The 22,062-nt window shown below is 38.6% G+C and overlaps 1 protein-coding gene across 2 annotated transcripts in view; it reads right to left on the bottom strand.

Moving 5' to 3' along the window:
* The window catches only part of SEMA5A (semaphorin 5A), a 361,263-nt gene that overhangs the window by 161,640 nt on the left and 177,561 nt on the right, over positions 1-22,062 (bottom strand). For both annotated transcript variants that reach the window (XM_068396639.1, XM_068396640.1), the window contains exon 6: positions 2,000-2,062. In XM_068396639.1, the coding sequence (XP_068252740.1) occupies positions 2,000-2,062 (63 nt within the window). The remainder of the gene's footprint in view (positions 1-1,999; positions 2,063-22,062) is intronic.

Here is a 22,062-nt window from a genome sequence, read left to right as displayed (position 1 = left end):
AAAATCTTCACATACGTACTACACACTAAGGCCCATTCTTAAATGCATTTCACCAGTGTTGAGTATTTTTTCTAGCAAAATTATTTAATAGCAACTTATGCTTCTGTATTGTTGAATTGAATGTGGATTTTATACCACAAACAGTAGTGTAAACATAATATTCAGAAGTACACTACTATAGTCTCAAATTTACCATTACTTTCATCCATCATGTTAGATCACAGTCACTGCACTGTGACTTTCAGAGCTGAATGTTATTCTCAGTTTTAAACTTGGAAAATCACTGTAAAACAGAGGCATAAACTTTTAGTTACACATTGCATTCCTACCATGATAGTTTCTACTGTATATGCACCTTTGATCAATGCAACCTGTCATATTCTACCGTCACTTGAGCATGCTCTCTTCCTTCAGAGTATTGTCATCTGAAAACTAAGGATGAAGGCTTGAGTGATATATTACATGAAGAAGCACAAATTTTCCAGGGAGAAATCACAACTTACAAAATGAAACATTTGCTTAAAGTAAGAGGTCCCAGAAGTTCTTTCTTTTCTCTCCACAAACTGACAAGTAAGACTGCAGATCAGAACACTTACTAGATGCTATTTCTGCCATTAAAGACTTCACACGTAACTTGAGTCACTAGAGTTTGTCTACTCAAGTTAGAAACCTTTAAGTAAAATCTAACCCATTTCTTTTCTCTAGCTATTAATACCTTCCATACATCTAGCAAAACCACCTTAATAGTGAGTGACCAGTAACTTAAATATATGTTTCCCACACTAGGATGGAAACAAAAGGGAAAGAAGGACAAAGAAGGCAACACTGTTCTTAATGCCTTTTCCTAGTACTGTAAACTCATTTCTACAGTGAAAGATGTTCCTCCATAAAGACAATAATCTTCCATGCATGAAGTTCTATGCTGCACATTCATTACACTTGCTTTCTTTTCCAAGTAATTCTGTCTTTTTCTCTCCTCACAGTATAACACGGTCCTTCTTCTGAAGTGAGGCTATTCTTCCTCTTTAAACAGAAATGGATAGGCCAAGGGTACACTGCAATATTATTTACCAGCACTTCATAAAAAAAGCTGGAAATCAACTGTTTAATGGGAGAAGTTAAAAAGTCAGTGATTAGATGACTATGCAGAAGAGACTCCTCCTCTACTAGATGGTAGAAGCATTTGGAATACGTTTTTGAAGCTGAGGGTTTTTTTGAGTTTTGCACACCAATAACATATGTTGACATGTGGGTCCTGAAAGCAAGTGTGCTCTTCTGTAGTTATCACTCCTGATCTGTTTTCCCTTTATGTTTTAACTCAATTAACTTTAATCATCAAACAGTATAATAATTACAGACATAGATTGCATGCATTTCTAACTTCTTTTATAATTAATTTGGTAACTAGCTTCAGCTTAGGACAGCCACTACAGAACACAGCATCCATACAGGTTCCGGCTTAGCATTGCACTTACCTGTGCTGAATAAAAGAAATTGCAGTTGGACAGAAAAGGAATTGGTTCTGAATACTAAAAATATGTCAAGTCCCATGTCTAAAAAGTTAGTGAATTTCATATTATTTTCTTCATAGCACCAGTAGATATGAAATATAAATGTTCCTAAAATTGCATCTAATACACAGGTAAATAAATTGAGGATTTTACAAAGTAATTACACTGTTATTCAGGATTTATAGCACTGAAAATGAAGTGAGAATACAGCCCATTACATATGACATGTTGTAGAGTCAAAACAGTAAATTGTTGGAAACTAAAGTTCTTGATCATTTCAGAAAAGAATCACGTGACTGTACCTCTCACCCCACACTCCCTGTATTGTTTTTTATTCATTTACTCATACATCAGTGTCAGACTCCTTTCCTACAACTCTTTTCGGAAAGGGAGACAGTAAAGAAGCATAAGGTAGAGATTTATACATTGAATTACACCTGCTATTAACATATAAATTTAATAAAGCAGAATAGCTGTCTCATGCTTACCTTTGATTTGCCTTTACTGTAACAGGCTCTTTTAGTAGCTTCATCACATTGCCATTCCACTGCCTGCAACCAACAGGAATTAGTTAGAAATGCAGGTAACACAGAAATATAAACCCCAGCTTTTTCTCCTTAGAAATGTAGTTTTGCTACTGCTGTCTTAATCTGAAGTGAAACTGGCCATTGCCATGATTCACTGTACCTAGCGCTACAGGAGAAATAACCACAATCACGTTTGATGCTATTTAGCCTCTTTTGTATGAGTCTTATTAAGGTAAGCAGTTAGGAACACAGAGAAAAGCTGTCCCTCTCTCCCCAGCAGAGTTGGGCTGCATCACCACAGCATCTGAGGTCAGCTCTGCTGAGAGACCCTGCGTCACAGGAAAATGTGCCTTGTTGCCATTTTTGCAATATTTATCTCAACCATCAAATGGAAATTTTAGTTTCTCGAGGTATGACTGCAGCACTAACCAGAAGTGCTAAAACATCCATTCAGAGAAAGAAGCAATGGGCAGACACATACAAGACAACCGTGAAACAGAGCACTGCAAAGCAGAAGCAATTTATCCTCATTTTTGAGCTGTCTCTCTGCTTCAACAGATTTATGCCAGGACTGTAATGCCTAGTCTGCATTACTACAGTTTCACTCCATGAGTTAACTCCAATTATTTCCATATTTAACATTTAACAGCTATGAGTTATGAACTCTGTTGTTCAGTGGAGCAGGTCATATGCTTGGTGTTTATGTGCCAATACATGTACATATTTGAATGCCTGTATATGCTGTGTAGTCAGTGCCTTTTAAATCACTCTGCATTCTTTCACCTCAACAGTGCACATCCATGTGTTCTTTAGATAAAAATGCCACAAAGCACTATATGTTTTATCAGGAAGAACTGAGATTTCTAAAGTAACCACTGCTGCTTAATTATTGAAACCACAGCTTTTTCATTTTTATTTACCAGGAAATAATGAAAGACCATTCATTCAGATTTAACAGAGGTAATTTTTCGTTCCTGTCTTTTAATGGAGACTACAATAATAGCAAGTACACTCTATAATTAATAAATATAATAGGGTGAAAGTCTATTTAAACTAAAGGGGAAAATGCTTTCAGAGTATACTATTCAGTACTCTTTGTTTTGTGTTTCAACAAGCCCAAGAACAAGCTTTTTCATTTTGTGGGAAAAAAAAAGACTTATAAAAACTAATGCCATTATTTCTCTTTCTCCACCCCAAACCTTCTCATTTATAGTGTTTGCTTTTGCAGATGAATGACTACAGCATATTGGGGGATATATTGAAAACTTCTGGAAGAATCCACTTGTGAATGACCCTGGTGTTTACAACAAACTGTATCTAGCAGCGTGAAAGACATCTCATACTGAGTTAGACAAAATAGCAGCAATGTGTTAGACAAAAAAGCAGCAATGACTTAACTCTTTTGTCTCTTTAATGTAAAAAGCGATTTACGTCCATAACAGAGATCACAGTACAAAAGACTGCTCTTGGATGACCAACATAAGTTCCTAATCAATCCATTAGGACACCTCGAACCTATGTTATATGGCACTAGACACAAGTATCTGATACTGAATATATTATCTCTAAACAACACAAAAAATTTCAAATGCCTGGAGAAATGAAGAGTTACAAGTAGGAGGTCAGAGTAGAAAGATTTAGTGGAATACGGGTGCTTAAAAGGAAGGTTTGAGGGAAAGTTCTTGCTAAAATTGAACTGAGAAGAATATTGGAAGCATGAACAGAAGGAAGAAAGAAGACACAAAAACAGGATTAAAGATAAAATGTTTATCAATAAATCAATTTTCAGTGACAAAATACCTAGCTTTCAATTGGCTCTAAGTCTACGATAAAAGAGTAATCTGAAGGAGAAGGATGTGAAATGCAAAAATTACACAATGTCACAAAGCAAGCAAATTAAGTACATTTCTCAGGCACTGAAAGTTTTGGAAAAGAAAATCAACAGACTTTGGAGATGGGAATTTCAGAAACCAAAAGTGACAGTTCTTCAAGCTTTCCACGAAATCTGAGAAAAGCATACAACGTTATCTCTGCAAGCAGGTCATGGCTGGAGACTCTGGGAACTCCAACCACATAATAATGCAAGTAAAATTTAGGACAAGTCAGGCAGAAGCTTTATTAACTCTCATCATAGTGAGAGAACACTGGGACAGCAATTCCCCCTCTGCTCCCCTGTTCTCTGCCAAGTGATCACAGGGACCCAGCCTATATACTGTTTCAGAAAAAAAAAAGAAAGAGGTGAAAAAAACCAATTATTTCAATGTTAGCAAAGCCAGGTATCCATCCCTGGAGGGATGGACTCCTTAAGGAGCTTGCTAGCTGCCACACTTCTAAGAAGGAATCAAACAGTAAATAACATGACAATATAGAGATATGGCTCTCGGTGGAGCCTGTAGGAGTGGCACACCCAGTATTACCTTAGCTAAGAAGTGGTGAGCTGGAAACAATCACAGACTGTTAGCTTTTAGCTGAATTTTCTTTTAGTTAGGATAAATATCTTAGCTAGACCTCTCAAATCTTAAATATTAATAATTTTACCACCACATCACAAAACCACTAATACCATTATTAGCATAACTGAAAATAAACTTTCTTCTTTCTTTGACATCCATGAAATGCATAGATTTAAAGATATTAAATATTAAAAATTATGTAATATTTTTTGATACCATAGTTAACAGCACATACAAGAACCCAAATATAATAAACTACTGTAATTATATGTAAATCCATATGCTTGTAAGCTAGCCAAATGGCAAACTCTCTGGGAAAACCCTGTTCATGACAACATATGGCAAAGGAGTAATATTGTCCGGACAAGAAATAAGTGAAGACACACTGGTGACAAAGCTAAGTGCCATCTTTGAAATAAAGTGTACTTATAGCCCTGTAGCTCTGGGTTCCACTGCTGGAGGGGACAATAACAGAGCAGGCTGAAAATGAAGTATATTACAAAGGCATCTGAAGAGAGCTGAGTAGTTCACACTGTTGTACTTTGATCCCTAAGGCTCCCGCATAGTTCAGTAATGCATACGTATGTCCTATTGCTGATTAAAGGAAAAGAGCAGGTATAAACAAGTATTTCTACATATATCTAATCTTCAGGAAATTTGGGGGAGTTTCCCCCAAAATGGAAATTCAGATATTCAACACAGCCTACTGGTAATATACAGGGGGAAGACAGCTGGAAAACTGAAAATTATTCTATGATTTTCCAGAAAACTTACAAAATACAAAAGGGAAAAAAAATCAAAACCCTAAGTAATTAACTTTAATATAGCCCCCTTCTACAATTATAACTTTAATCAGTAAATTCAGACAGGAAATTTGAAATTTGAACACAATCAAGAAAGGACTGGTCAATCAGAATGTGTTAGGTGAGATACGTATTAGTTGTACTTACAGTTCAACAAAAAATACGTGACTTTCACCTACAGTGGAAGCTGCACATGTAACTGAGTACAATCAGATCTCCTGGAAGAACTATGCTCCTATAGCTACACAGATACTCATAACATATACATGTAGACAGGTACACATTCATCTGTATTTTTATATACGAACTTATTTGAAGTGTAGAAACAGAATGTACTATTACGTTTCATAGAGAAAGAAGTTAATTAGTCAGGAACCAAAAAATGAACAGAACAGTATTCCAGACAGATGGTCCAGCACTTCTTAGGCAGATGGCTCTGCTAATTAGATACTGGCAAAAATAACATTAAAGAAGGTGGTTTAATTACACAATGCCAAAAATTTACAACTACATGATATTTCCTTTTTCTTTTCCATTATCTGCTTGCTTTCATCTCTTATATCATGTATTTAAACAATACTCTGGGGAGTTGGGGTATAATGGCAATAACCATAAAAATATATGTCAACAAACATGAGTAATATCGCCTTATTGTTCACATCAGTCCAGCAATGGAATGGCTTCAAAATGTTGTGACTTGCTTGGCGAGGGTGTCTTGCAGTCTGCCTAATTAGCTTTCAATGAACATGTACGCTGGAGTCCAAAAGCTGAGTTTAAAGAGGCCATAAAGAAAGTGTCAGGATCATAAATGCAAAGAAAGAATGTAGCCACAGAGAAATATACCAGCAAGACATTAGCAGCAAATTAGCAGCCACAGAGTTAGTGGTGGTTTTGATGGTTACCAGAAATCTTAAGGCATGCTTTGGTATAATGACATCCTTGCTTCCAGCAAATATGTAAAGCCACTTAAGAAAGATTTATACCTCTATACTTCAGAGGAACTATTTTCTTTGCTTTCCATAGAGTCATGACCCCTTGTCCTTGCAGCCATTATTGCTGGAGCTGCCTATCTTACCAATAGGCTCCTGACAAACAGCTTCAGAGAGTGATCATCCTCTGCGGGAAAAACTAGAGTAAAATATTAGAAAGGGACTTCCCTTTAACACAGCTTTCCCTTTTATCTCACCAAAAAGGAAAAGCTAGTTTCTGGGGACCAAGGCATCCCAGTTAGGCTTTCATAAGATGTGACTGATAGGCCAGCAGCTCATACAAGAAGTCTAACACTGTATGGACAACTTCACTAATTGGCTACAGTCAGTGAAGTATCTTGCCACCAATTACCACATGTAGCAGCCAGTTCTCCTGGGAATAACACTATATGTGTTTTCATTTCTTCAGAACCAGCTTCTTTTGTTCAACCACAGTTAGAAAATTACAGTTCCTTATAAAGTAAGTAGTGTGAAATATATGAAAATAAACATCAAATCATGCTTGTATTTTCCAGCATTTGGAATTCAATAAGAACTGAGATCCCTTGATAAATACATAATTTCATACTTAAACCAAGTAATATATGAAGCTTTATATGGCTTCAAGAAACTGATGTCAACTTAATTTTATTTCAAATATACTGGTCTGAAGTATATAAAAAAAGTGAGAACATTCCCTGCCAATTCATGAAGTAGACAAGTTTTAATTAGCTTATTTTATTGACTATACAAATAAATAGTTACTGAAAATTGTCAGAATGAATATGATCAAATTAAAAAGTTAAGCATACTAGAGTAGAATTTAGAGTTACTAAGACTTTCACAAACCCTCACTGTTGGGCTACTCCATTGATTCTAATGACACAAGACTCTGCCCAAGACTGAACTTTCACAAATGCCATCTACCCATCCACCTGCGCATCCTCCTCTTTGTCTTCTGCAAAGATTTCTAAATGTCACAAAACATCCATTTGGTTTATATTTAACAGAGACAGGTTTACAGAGGAAATGTAGTTCCAAACCTGGAAAGTAGCAACTCAAAACTTGAGTATGTTCGGAACTAGGGTTTTTAGTCCTGCTCCCAGAGACTTAGTCAAAAAAACAAAACTGTTGCACTGTGACTTTCAAAGTTTTTGTTCCAATCTGGCATTTTCAGACTTTTACAGTTTTTATGGACATATAAAATTGAATGCAGGATTGTGCTGAAGGGGTAAAACAACAAAATGTTCTTGTATTACCAAACTTGGCAGCTATTCAGCAGGTAGGAATGAAATTCCATAACATATTTTTAATGCACATTCTGAAATTATACTACATATAGTAAATTTAATGTATTGAATAAATTATACGTGAATCCTTTAAGATTTAACATCTGTGTTAGCACATTGAGTTTTAAAGCATTTCCTGCTTTTTGGCAAATAAGATTGATTTTAGTAGGCTCCAAGACCTTTTGAAAGCAACTTTTCATTTTATTTTTCTACAAATAGTGTTTAAAACTTTTAGGTGCTGATGAGAAATGTCAGGATTCTCTTTATTTCAAGGAAGTGAAAGGTACTTCAATGTAATTTCATACTCCTTAACCCCCTAGGTTAAATAACAGAGTAAGTGGAAAAAAGAGTCCCCTGGCACCAGAGTTCCACAAAATGTTGGTTTAGACCTTGAGTATAGGCAAGCAGTAGCTTATTTTCCTGTACACCTGCTCATTGCTGCTAAGAAACATGGAAAATGGGAAGGAGAAGGCAGCATCAGAATGTGGGCCATCTTGCCCCATGCTAACTTGCTGTTCAAGACAGCCATGCTGGCACGGCATGCAAGATTAAAGAAGTAGCCCAGGAATCAGCCCTCTTCACCTTTCAGCCACAGACAGTCAAGGAAGCTATGACACTTCAGAAGACTTCATACAAATCAAAAACCTTCCTGAAATAATTTCTGAGAGGCATAGCCAACATACTATATCTTGCCACTGGGATGTCAGAGACAGCTGTATTATAGCTTCCAGATACGAGCTCACAAAACCAGATGAACATGAGAGATATGGTGGGGGATGAAATTTATAACACCTTCTAAGTCATACTGAATAACTGAGACCACAAAAAAAGAAATCTTTGTATTTCTATACGTACGTATATAATTTTGTACATAATGTCTCATTAGGAACAGAATAGAATCATAGAGTGATTTGGGTTAGGAGGGACCTTAAAGATCATCTAGTTCCAACCCCCCTGCCATGGGCAAGGACACCTTCCACTAGACCAGGTTGCTCAAAGCTCCATCCAGTCTGGCCTTAAACATTGCCAGGGAGGGGGCATCCACAGCTTCTCTGGGCAACCTGTGCCAGTGTCTCAACCACCCTCACAGGAAAGAATTTCTTCCTAATATCTAATCTAAATCTACCCTCTTTCAGTTTAAAACCGTTACCCCTCGTCCTATCACTACATGCCCTTGTAAAAAGTCCCTCTCCAGCTTTCCTGTAGGCTCCCTTCCGGTACTGGAAGGCTGCTAGAAGGTCTCCCTGGAACCTTCTATTCTCCAGCCTGAACAACCCAGACTCTCTCAGCCTGTCTTCATAGGAGAGGTGCTCCAGCCCTCTGATCATCTTCGTGGCCCTCCTCTGGACTCGTTCCAAGAGCTCCATGTCCTTCTTATGTTGGGGGCCCCAGAGCTGGACGCAGTACACCAGGTGGGGTCTCACTAGAGTGGAGTAGAGGGGCAGAATCATCTCCCTCGACCTTCTAGCCACGCTTCTTTTGATGGAGTCCATGATACGGTTGGCTTTCTGGGCTGCAAGTGCACATTGCGGGCTCATGTTGAGCTGCTCATGAACCACCACCCCACCCTTCAAAGAATAACAATTTTACCGTAATTTCCATTTGTCTTTTTTACTTATTTGTTCAAATAGTTTTACCATTAGGCTTTAGGGATGGCAGGCTTCAGAGAATCACAGAATTACAGAATGGTTAGGGTTGGAAGGGACCTCTGGAGATCATCTAGTCCAACCCCCTGCCAAAGCAGGTTCACCTAGAGCACACTGCACAGGGTCAGGTCCAGGCGGGTTTTGAATATCTCCAGAGAAGAAGACTCCACAACTTCCCCTCATCTACCCAGCCAGTCATGCCATCATAGAAGGCCATCAGATTAGTCAAGGATGATTTCCCCTTTGTGAATCCATGTTGACTACTCCTGACAACCTCCTTTTCCTCCACATGCTTAGAGATGGCATCCAGGATGAGCTGTTCCATCACCTTTCCAGGGATGGAGGTGAGGCTGACCCTTTCTTGGGTCCTCCTTCTTGTCCTTTTTGAAGACTGGAGTGACATCAGGCTTCCTCCAGTCCTCAAGCACCTCTCCTGTTCTCCATGACCCTTCAAAGATGATGGAGAGTGGCCTGGCAATAATATCTGCCAGCTCCCTCAGCACTCATGGGTGCATCCCATCAGGGCCCATGGATTTGTGGGTGTCCAATTTGCCTAAGTGATCTCTAACCCGATCCTCCTTGACCAAGGGAAGGTCTTTCTTTCTCCAGACTTTCTCTCTTACCTCCAGGGCCCAGAATTCCTGAGGGCCGGCCTTAGCAGTGAAGACTGAAGCAAAGAAGGCATTCAGTAACTGCCTTCTCTGTTACCAGGGCACCCACTTCATTCAGCAGCGGGCCCACACTTTTCTTAGTCTTCCTTTTGCTGCTGATGTACTTGAAGAAGCCCTTCTTCTTGTCCCGGCCATCCCTTGCCAGATTTAATTCCAAGTGGGCCTTAGCCTTCCTTGTTGCACCCCTGCATACTCTGACAACCTTCCTATATTCATCTCAAGTGGCCTCTCCCTTTTTCCACGTTCTGTAAACTTTCTTCTTCCGTTTGAGTTTTGCTAGAAGCTCCTTGCTCATCCACGCAGGTCTCCTGCCCCCTTTGCTTGATTTCTTACTCATAGGGATACACTGATCTTGAGCTTGGAAGAAGTGATGCTTAAATATTAACTATCTCTCTTGGACCCCTCTACCTTCTAGAGCCTGAACCCATGGGATACCCCCAAGCAGGTTCTTGAACAGGCCAAATTCAGCTCTCCTGAAGGCGAGGGTTGTGATCCTACTTATTGCCCCGCTCCCTCCATGCGGGATCCTGAACTCCACGCAGGATCCTGACCATATCATGGTCACTGCAGCCAAGGCTGTCTCCAACAGTCACATCCCCAACCAGTCCTTCTTTGTTTGTTAGTACAAGGTCCAGCAGCATACCTCTCTGCGTTGGCTCCTCTACCACCTGTGTCAAAAAGTTATCATCAGTGCTCTGCAAGAACCTCCTGGACTGGGTGTGCCTAGCTGTGTCGTCTTTCCAGCAGATATGAGGGCGATTGAAGTCCCCCATGAGGACCAGGGCCTGTGATTGTGAGGCTACTTTCAGCTTGATTCTGTTAATAGTAATACCCATTCTAGAGAAAATATTACAGTGACTTTACAATAGTTGTTATTTACAATAATAAAAATATTTTGAAAAGTTAGCCTTAAAATGGCATCTTACAAGAGAGCAAAGAGACAAAAATTGTTGAAGGAACTTTAACATATTTATTTTTCCATTAAATATGCAACCAAATCAAGGTAAGAAGATTTTACACAGATGAAAGCAGAGAGAAAGTAGAATGCTAACAACAGAAGAAATGTAAGAACCACCAACTGATACAGCTTGTCCAGTGAAAAGCCAGTGAAGAAATAAGCGGTTCAACAGCAAAGAGACACAAATGTGAGATTTTTTACATCCTTCTAGTTAAAGTACTTGACCAGAAAGGTGATTTTGGAAAATCAAGATTGATTTTTTTTTTCTTTCCATTTAAGGATAACACACAGATATATAAGACATTTAGAAAGTGGATGGAGCAAAATAGAACACAGTAAGAAAAACACCATCAAATTTCCAAAGAGTTGGCAAAAGGGTTGATGGCAGCACAGCTGACAGTTCACTCAGGGAAAGAAGAAACAAAATAATTTCTATTTTGGTTATGTTTACTTTAGAATAGTTGGATTTAATTTGACAAACACTAAGATAATCTGAGACACAAAACAGCAAGAATATGGAGAAGAATAAAAAGTAAACAGGCACATAAATGAGTGTCACCAACACATAGATAATACTGTGAGCTGTGGAGACAGGCAAAAAAAAAGAGCAGACGACAGAAAAATTCTCATTAAACACAAAGAGCAAAAGTTGTTTATTAAAACAGGAAAGCTTGAACCTATAGCTACTAGAAAAATCACTGGAGTGTAGTTGCACTGTTAAATTATACAGAAATCAAGGGTGAGACAAACTGGAGCATCAGGACCAAGAAGAGTATTTGCTCATAATACAAAAAAGTCTTCACGAGAACATCATGTACTCCAATTGCAATGGAAAGAGCAGCGGGATCAAGGAGGCCCATAATGCAACTTTAAACCACAATTTCATCAAGAACTTGAGGTAACTGTGAGGCTATGAAGAAGTCTGAATGTTAGTTAATTTTTCTCTTTTTTTGGCACAAGTGAATGGTCTGGAGTAATGTCAATGACAGAGGGAGCTTTTTCACCTCCGGGTTATGTGTTAAACATCATTCAAGTTATTAATTAGTGGAGGTCAGCGACATCTGGCAACCTAGTATTACTTATGTGAAATGAGTGGGTCATTCGTATCCAATTTCTAAAAGACAAATATTCAGATCCAAATGAGTCATAATTGGCCATTTTTGCAGAGATAATAGAACAGCTGCTTAGAGGGAAAACATACCCCTGTTATGGATAAAGGTGTTTACCTCATTCTACATTGGAATCTACAAGGAATCTTGGAAATGCAGGCAGTCACCAAAACAATCACCATCATCATATCTTAACAATTCATCTCCAACTTTTTCCCTCTTATTTCCCTTCCTGATGATGTCATATTTCAGCAGACATAGGACAGTTGTAGGAAGCTCTACTCAACCTTTAGACTCAGAGCCCTTAGGTGTTGAGAAAGCATCTCCTAAATTTAAGCGGCACGCAGAAATTTTAGTAACAATCTCACAAAGGGAGACCAATTGAATAAATTTATTTCTGAACCAGCTGTGTGATGTTCTCCTCCTCCTGTAGCCTCTTTTCCATTTTTCTCAGTTTAGAAACCCTTTGATTGCTGCTTTGGAAGAACAATATTGTACTTTGGTATTTTTCTCCCAGAAGCTGAAACCTCAGTGGAAGTACCTATGAAAACATGATAAACAAAGCTCATTCAACAGTATGCCCAGTGCAACTGTTAATAAAGCACTTATATGCAGCCATGGGGCTCTTATTTCTTTTTTCATATATCATCAACTTTCCCCCATCAAATTTTCCCCTTATTAACAATTTGTCCCCTGATGGGTATGTTATAGCTCTTAGCCTTTTAAGAGTGGTTTATATTAGATACTAGTTTAGTATTATAAACAGAAAGTAACAAAACCTTTTTTATTACTAGGAATTATTTCTTAAAAATTCTCCTGTGCTTCTTCTGCTTAAGTGAGTCCTTTGAAGTCAGTGTTCCAAATCCCAGAGCTTTTACTATAGCAAAACACCCCAAAATCAAAGGGAGTTTTGTCTACGAAGAAAAGAGGAAAGGCTAGAAATTGTAAACATTCTCAAATCCACTATAGAAAAGGGACAGCTTCTGCACAGTAGCTTATAATAGGAAATCCCCTCAGCACATGTCTGAAGTACTGAAGAACTTTGGAATTAGACCAAAGTACATTAATTTATAGCTCTTACTTTCCTGTGAATAGTGAAATAGTTTTGAAACTCAGATCAGGCTATTCTGAGTGCACCTCTACAAAGCTGCAAAGTCAGAAAGCTCCAAAAACTCAAAATTAATTCTCTATTTTAATTGCATGTATATAAAAATAAAGATTTCTTAGAATTCTTGAGGGAAAAAATAAAGGATAATCTTTATCTCTGTTAAAAAAAAAAACTTCATAGAAAAAACACTACTGGATTTGTATCTGCCTGAAAGTGCAGGGAAGAATATGTTTTATTTTAAAACAATTCAATGGCACAAACATTTGCTTAGCATTTCTCCCCAGTGCTCAGTGTGATGCACACTCAAGAAGCTCTAGGTATTAATAGCAGCCAAATCAAAATTCACAGAGTTCAAGAAACAAGACTTGTGCTTTTCAAAGATAGTGAGATCTTAACAGCAACATTCTGAATAGTCTGTCAGTCTGTCAGTCTCCTTGCAGATTCTGTAACCTCTCCTTGCAGTGGAGGTTTTTTCCAATGGAAGACACCTACTGAAATTTTTCAATGCCTACTGAAATTACCCAGTTATTTTACCTAAATTCAAGGAACACATAAAAACAGGGAGCCCAAGACTCATGGTAAAGCTTGCATCTATAGACATGTTTCTTTCACTCTGAAAACAGAATGGCTACAAATCAAAAAGAATTTGGAGGGGGAGGAGGGCAGGGGGAAGACTTAACATAAAGATTCAAAGAAGAAGAGGGAACTCAAGTATTTAAAATGAATCTGCAATGCAAGCAAGGCTATTACCCTCCTCAGGGAAGATAGTTGAGGTCTAAACAGAACCAAACAAAACTTTACTGTAATAACTGTTCTCGAAGTACACTTCAGTCCTGAATTTTCAACTGTTTCCCAGCACACAGACTCTTATACTGCCTGAGATCTCTTCAAGGAGAGAATAAGGCTTTAGGTAAAGTTACCTGCAGGACTAGGATCTGAGTCTATGTTAAAGGAAAGAGATGAATACCCACACTTTAGCTTTACAATACACAAACTCTCCTACAAAAAAAGGAGCAGGCATGCCAGTGAATCTTGCTTGCTCTGTGTGGCAAAGGAAACTGAATGATCCTCATTTTTAAAACCCATGTAGAGACATCCTTTTGGCCTGCATGTCAACTGTGACTGAGAATCTAAATAACCAATTCCTCAAGCAGAAGAGGAACTTCACATCAGTAACATAAGACAGGTCCTGTCTCGCCGCCCAATCTTTTCAAGGACAATGCCTGCATAACTTTTCAAATGGATTAAAACAATGCATTCTTCCCTAGCCACATTCTTAGAAATAGCACTAGATAACTTCTGTCAACATTCATCCAGGCTATCAGTATGCTGTGTTAAACATGGTGCTTAAAATTCAGATACGTTTAATATTAATTCTAAACTGTGAGTTACTGGAGAAAGCAGAGGGAAGGCGGGACAGAAAGAAGAGTGTGTGTATATTTAAAACCCATGCTAGCATGTAAGCAGCTTGGTTGGCTGCCAGATGCCCACCCAGCTGCTTTCTCATAAATTCATTTTGTTGCCAATTAAAAATAAAGTAGGATGGCGAGAAACAAAGACAAATCTAAACCACTTCCCCACCACCACCACCTTTTCACAGGATCAACTTCATCCCTTCCCTCCAGACTCCTCTACCTCCTCTCTCCCAGTGCAGGGGGATGTGGAATGAGTGGCTGTGGTCAGCCCATAACAGCTCCTCTCTGCCACTCCTGCCTCCTCACATTTTTCCCTACTCCAAATAACATTCACAGCTAGAGACTCTTTTTTTTAATCCAAAATGATTTTGAAAGTTGCAGCTCTGTAAGAAAGCAGTTCCAGTTAATCCCACAAAATCTGTACTATAGTAAGATGTGGCAGATAGATAGATTTCAATGTGAGTTTTGTGCAAGCAAGGATCAGCCACTCCACTGAAAAACAGAAGCAACAAAAAAATCCCAAAACTTGAACATCATGACACTGTATTGGAATTATGAAATTATTACATGGATGTATATATTATAGAGATACATTATATATATGTCTACATAAAAATTACATAATTTTTATTATGGAATTATTATATGTGTGTTTGTCAATTTTTGCTTCAATTTGCACTTTTTTTTTGGTAATAGTTTGCATGCTGCCCTCTTCAAATCACCTAAAATCCAATGTGATTTCATGATGCTCTCCATTTGCCAGAAATCAGTTCAGGGAAAAAAAAACCAAAGTTCTCACAGCCACTTTAGCTCTTAAAAGCATTGATTCTGATGCATACCTTCATACCTTCTTTGGTTTTTAATCACTCTTCCAAAAATATATGCATGTTCCTATTCTTACACGATAGATTGGATTACACTGAAAATGATGAAGATCCATTAACACACATTGTATTTTTATGACTAATCAATAGGGCTAACCAGACCTTTAGTAAAATAATCTGCTTCCAACTCTTCTCAGTACTCTACATCTTTCTGAAACCTCCACCTTTTAGACTGAAATTTTCCTCTGCTAGAGAGGAAAATATGAGCAAAAGAAGTTATTTGTAAGAATGAGAGTAGAGGAAAACAAATTTTTTCAATTGTTCTATTTGTAAAACTCTTTTCTGCCTCTTCTTCCACACACACAATCACAAAGCAATTGGTGTGAAAATACGGTAAAATTGTAGGCAGCTTTTTGAGAAGTTCTATTCTGTGCTCGACTGGAAAAATATTCTCATTTTACAGAGTTGTTAAGGTAGCAAAACTTCAGAACTGAATTAAGATTACGAATGCATGTGAGCTGGATTTTGCTTTTTTCCTCACTTTTCTGGGACTATTAAATAACATCTCAATAACTTTATAGCAATGGTTGATGTCCTCAGGCAAGAAAACTCAACTGTTCAAAATAAATTCTTCTGCACCAAAAAAAATGGCCTTGGCAAGAACATCATGCATTCCTTAAAAGATAAACTGCTACTGCTAGTACTAATAACAACAATAACAGTAACACCAATAATAGTAATATTAAATCAAATGAGTAAACGATACAAGGAAAAAGGGGTACCCCAAAATGAGATGAGTATATGCTTCATTTTAGAGCACTGACTGCCCCCCTGACAGTTGGAACTAACTGCTAGAGAACACTCAAAGCAGAGCTGTATTAACAGAGCATGAAAGCACCTAAACTAAAAGTAATATAAAATAAAAGCTATCATATCAGTAAGCAAAAATAAGAAGAAGAGGAGGAAGACATAAGGCTTTAGTCTTTGCTCGTTTTCACCTTCTTCTCTTACTCCACTGTCCCAAATCCACTGCCAACAAACTGCTGCACTAGATTAATGGAATTATTTTGGTACTCATCAATTGAATTCCTTCCTTCCAAACGTATTTGTGAACTCCTATATAGTGGAATTAACTCACTAAATGAGCACATTTTAACTAACCAGTCCAGTAACCCACCAAATGCCTCCTAATGCTCACATAAGCAACTTCCAGTGTACAGTAGTCATAGCATCAAAAAATACAAACTTGTCTCAATAAATTGATAGAGTAATGCATGTGCAATAATGTTTTTAGCCTCAATCTGAATTACATACAAAATCATGGTTAATATTGTGCTAGCTCAAAGTTATTTTCTAACACACATTATTTTTCTAGTATAGATGTAGCTTGTCATGTCTTACTCTCCAAAGAATGCTAGCGTTCCAAACGTGATAAGACAAGCAGGAATCTCAATCACTTGGCTGTTGTTCTTGTTTTAATGAAGAGAGATTGGTATCTCAAGAATCCTGGGGGGATAATGCAGATGTGATACAAGGCAGAGCACAGATAACAATTCTGACTTGGTAACAGTCTGAACATACTTAAAATGCATGCTTTCAAATCCCTCCCACCATCCCCACCACAATAACATCTCTTATCAAAGTTTCATGTGTTTTAGGATGTAGGTTCTCCACAAATGCTAATCTGTTCAGATTCAATTCCAAACTGAAACATGCACTTGTATAAACTAGAACAATGGAACAAGCCAAAAATGTAAATGGGTTGGCTACTTTCTGCACGCAAGAGGCAGATGCATTGTGGTGCACAGGGAGGACAGGGGGAATTTCTTTCGTATCTTAGCACAAGCCAACACAACATTATTTTCACTTCCCACATTACATGCTTCATGCATGCTCCTCAACCTAAACACCGCAAGTGGAAGCAGGACTGGATGAAGAGAGGCCACTAGCTAATATTATGGTCAGTCACACAGAGTAATATGCTGTATCTCTGAAAGGGCAGAGTATGTCACTATCACACGTGATTATGTGCCCCAGTGAGTAGACAGGGCAAGCACCTTTTGGCTTTTTCTGAGAAAATTGCATACTGTAGTTGGGAAGAACCCTCAACTGGAGTGAGTCCGAAAAGTTCACTGTAAATGCCCACACAGGGACAGTGAAAGCACTGAACTGTTGAAGAATGAGATGGACTTCACCTGTTGAGATGGACTTCAGGGACACTGCAGGACAGTACTATGCCCAAGAGAGAAGTCCCAGTGATGTGGTAGCAGGTGACTGAGCAGAAGGAAAGGAGAATGATCCAGTGTCGGGTTCTCTCTCCCTGTGCTAATGTATGGGAGCAGAGAAGCCAACAAAAAAGAAGTGAGGTACCATGATGATTTGATGATCAACCCATGTTGCACAAAGAAAGTTGAGACAACTTTATTGGGATCCATGGCTTACGCCATACGTCATCTTCAATGTTACTTATGGAAAGAAAACAAGGATAGAAAGGGAAAGACAAAAAGGAAAACCTCTCTCCAGTGGCCAGCTAGGAAGAGAAGCGATTGGGGTACGTAGATAAGCATCCTCTCCAGTGCAACAGGTAGTCTCCCCAAATGCATATTCTGAGGGATGCCAGAAGGTCAGAAAATGCAAGAGCAATGGCAGGCTTCAGCTACCCTCAGAAAGTCTGGATATGCATTACACTGAAGCCTAGCAGCAAGAGAAAAGATTTAGACACAAATCAAGGTTTTCAGGAAGCAACTCAACACGAGGCCCAAGAGTGAAGAAGCAACTCCTGACTTCGTCATGAGTAGCATGCAGAAATAGCACTGTAATAGCAATCACAATGTACTTAGATTCAGCATCACTGCAGGAGCAACTGAATACTCAAATTCACTACAGCTTGTTCTTCTTCATAATGTGGAACTTCAGTATGAAGAAGCTGGATAACAAGGAGTTGAGGCAGCTGAGAGTTAAAATTTTGCAGGCAGCATTCAAGATTACCTAGCTGGAGGCACAGGACAAATGAACACTACATATCAAAAAAAAGACTCAAGGGAAAGGGCAAAAGTAAACTTGGTATAGATTAACAGCAGGGCAGAAGTAGTTAATAAAAGGAAGAAAACACCTTTCAAAAAACTAAAGCAGTGTCAAAATGAAGAAAACAACAGAGCAAAACTCTGGCAGGTTGAATCTAAACCTAACAATGTAGACCAAAAAGAGCTTGAAGAAGATATTTGCAAAAGCCGTAAATATTACTAATAAATCCTTCTTCAAAAACATTAAAAGCAGGAGGCTTGATAGTTCACAGAAGCAGTAAATGATCAAAGAAGTGATTAAGATAAAGCCACACCAGAAAAAATATATTTCCCCCCGCCCTGCCCAAGTTCATCATGGAAGAGCTCAAGGAAGTTCTCATCCCAGAATGGGTAGGGCTCTCTGCCCTCTGTTACAAGAGGTTATAGAATACAGGCAAAATGAAAATCAACAGATTTTCAGGATGGTTATTTATGCAAGAATATTAAAGGAATTCAGAACTATTAAGCAGAGTAAGATACTTAGCTTACAACTGCTTTAGTACCTCAGGACTGGAAGATAGCAAATTTAATATCTATTTCTAAAATGGGCTTCAGGAAGACCCATGAAACTGGCAGCGCTGATGTCTGTACCAAGCAAATTATGAAAAACTATATAGTAAGTAATAAAGATAGTGAACAAAGATGCAAGCCCTGGTATGCAAATTCAGCCACCCTGACTGCTGGGTATAAGCAATTCAGGAGATTTCTGGAATACACTGATGACAATTCCTTGATAAAGATGAGTGACAGCCCAACCAGGGAAGATGATCTTCTGGACTTGTTATTATGAAACAGGCACATGAAAGGTGAGGTCTGCTCTGGCTGCAGTGACCAGAGTGGGGTTGACAATTTTGAGAAAAGTAAGCAAAACAAACAGTAGATCTACAGTCATGGACTTCAGAATAGCAGATTTCAGCTTGTCTAGGGATCTTCTTGAGATGATCCCATGGGAGGTTGCCCTGAAAGGCACAGGGCCTCAGGACAGCTAGTTGATCCTCAGGAACAACTACTCACATCATAAGAATGGTCCATTCCAACATGTAGATATCTGAGCAGGCATGGCAGAAGGCCAGCACACATGAACAAGGAACTCCTGATGAGACGAAACACAAAAAAAACATACAGAGGGTGGAAGAAGGTATGAGCTCTCCATGAAAAATCTAGAGACGTTGCCTGAATATGCAGGAATGGAGCTAGGAAAGACAAAGCTCAGCCAGAGCTGAAACCAGGATAGAGAGTGAATAGTATCAGAAAGACATCTGTAAGCACACCAGCTTGCAGCTCAGTGGGTAGGGGAACTACTGACAAGTGACATAAAAAAACCCTGAGGTACTCAGGTGCCTTCTTTGCCTCAGTTTTCACTGTTAAGACCTGCTCGCAGGTCTGCCATGTCCCTGAGCCTACTAGCAGAGTCTGTGGAAGTGAAGAATAACTAAATGCAGAGGAAGATCAGAGTTAGGGGGCATCTAAACTAACTGAATGTATACAAGTCCATGGGACCAGATCGGAAGCATCTAAGTGTACTGAAGGAGCTGCCCAAAGCCATTGCAAGGCCATTCTCCATCAGCTTTGCAAGGTCATGGCAATTGAGGGATGTTCCTGACAATTAGAAAATTATATTTGTCTAGCGATCTCCAAAAAGGGCAACAAATACCTGGAGAACTACAGGCCTGTCAGCCTCACCTCAGTCCCCAAGCAGGTTATGGACCAAGTAACCTTAGAAGCCATGCCAAAGCACATGGAAGACACAAAGACGACTGGGAACAGCCAGTATGGATCTGCCAAGGGCAAATCACACCTTACTAATCCGATTGCCTTCTTTGCAGTGCACACTGTTTTACCTTACTTTTAGCAATATCTTTGCCACTGTCTCCTGTAGTATCCTTACAGCCCAGATACTGAGATATTGACTGGATCAATAGATGGTAACACAAGTGAAAAACTGTCTGAATCATCAGGCTTAAAGGGTTGCATTCAGTAGCACAAAATCCATCTGGTAACCAGTTATCAGTCAGTCGTAGACTGATATTTCCGCCAATGCTGTTTAACATCTTTATTAACAACCTAGACAAGGGGACAGAGTATGCTCTCAGCAGGTTTGTAAATTATAGAAAAATTAGAGAAAATGGGATATCAATATGCTAGAGAGCAGGGCTTTTTTTTCTGAGGCACCTCAACAGACTGGATAAATAAGCTGACAGGCGTCTCGTAAATTTCAACAAAGGTCAAGTCTTGCATCTGGAATGGAATAACCTCCTATAACAACACTGTCTAGAACCGATATGGATATAGACAAAGTATGAATAAAGACTATGCAGATGATACATTCTGTTTGGATTTCCAACAGACACCGGATAAGTTCTCTTACCAAAGGACCTTTAAGAACCTCTTCAAGAAACTATGCAATGAGAGCACAAAAGCGAAGGCTCTTCTGTGGACAAAGAAGAGGTTAAAAAGTAGGCGTGGTAGGTATATGGTCAATTTTCAGAGGGGAGGAGGTCAGCAGTTGAGACCCACAGAAATTATGGCAGAACTCTTAAATGCTGAAGATAACCTTAGGTAATGCAGCAAAGAAACTGAACAGTGAAGTGACAATACTTGCTAAAGATACCAAGTTATTCATGTCAGCAAAGAGATGACTGCGTAGAGTTCTAGGAAACCCTTACAAATCTGAATGACTAGTTATCTATATCTAATTTAATTTGCAGTTTTAATAAATGCAGTATTGCACACCAGGAAAAAGAACCTTAAATAATTAAACTACTTAATTTCTTGTATTCAGTGATGGGCTCCGAACTGAACATTACTATTCAAGAATGAGATCTTAAGTTACAATAACGAAAAAAGGAATCAAGAATCGATTATGAGACGTACGGACACTAGAAAACATCATTGTACCATGGAACAAATCCATTTACCTCCTTGTTTTGAACAGTTTGTGCATTTCTGATCCAACCTCAATTTCAAATTTGAAAGTAGAACAAGGAAAGATGCATAGAAAGGAGACAAAAGACCTCCAGCTTTTTGTGTTTTCTCTACAGCGTAGAATTAAATAAACCTATTCCACAGCTTAGAAAAAAAAAAAGACATCTGCGAAGAAAGATAATAGATAGTTATATAACCATGAGAAAAGTGCACAGAGAATATTGTTCACTGATTTTTAACAGTGAATTAAAAGCATATTCACTGTTCTTTGAATAGAAAAGAATACCTAATGATTTAAAAAACAGAAGTTCTTCACTCACATGATGAGCTGCAGAACTTTCTTCCACAGGACAATGAAGATACAAAAAGTGAACATGAGTTAAATGTCACAGGGTGAAGCCAACACAAAAATATCACTCAGGTAAGTGAGCTCTTGATTAAATCTGCCCTGCTGTCATTACTTGATTCTATTTTGTACTACAAAACCAAATCAAATACAAATAATTGTTTAATTATTATTAAAATTTCTGCACCTGAGTGGTGTGGTCCTGTTCCTGTTGTTACCCCACTTTGCAAATCCCCTATGACAGCTGAAAAGCTGACCGGATAAAAACCCATCCAAACCACTGCCTTCATCTCAGGAAGCTCCTGGTTTTCAAATAGCTGGGAAAGTTTTCTGAGGAAGTATCATTACATGTTTAGGCTTTTCCTAGACACCTGCTGTGGGCTGAAGACAAGACAGTGTACTAGGTATGATCTGACCCAGTACAGGCATTGATATAACCTAATTATA

The sequence above is a fragment of the Nyctibius grandis genome, chromosome 3 (assembly GCF_013368605.1).
Source record: "Nyctibius grandis isolate bNycGra1 chromosome 3, bNycGra1.pri, whole genome shotgun sequence".
Lineage (NCBI taxonomy): Eukaryota > Metazoa > Chordata > Aves > Nyctibiiformes > Nyctibiidae > Nyctibius > Nyctibius grandis.
Note: the sequence above shows the minus strand (reverse complement) of the source record. Positions and strands in the feature narration are given on the sequence as shown.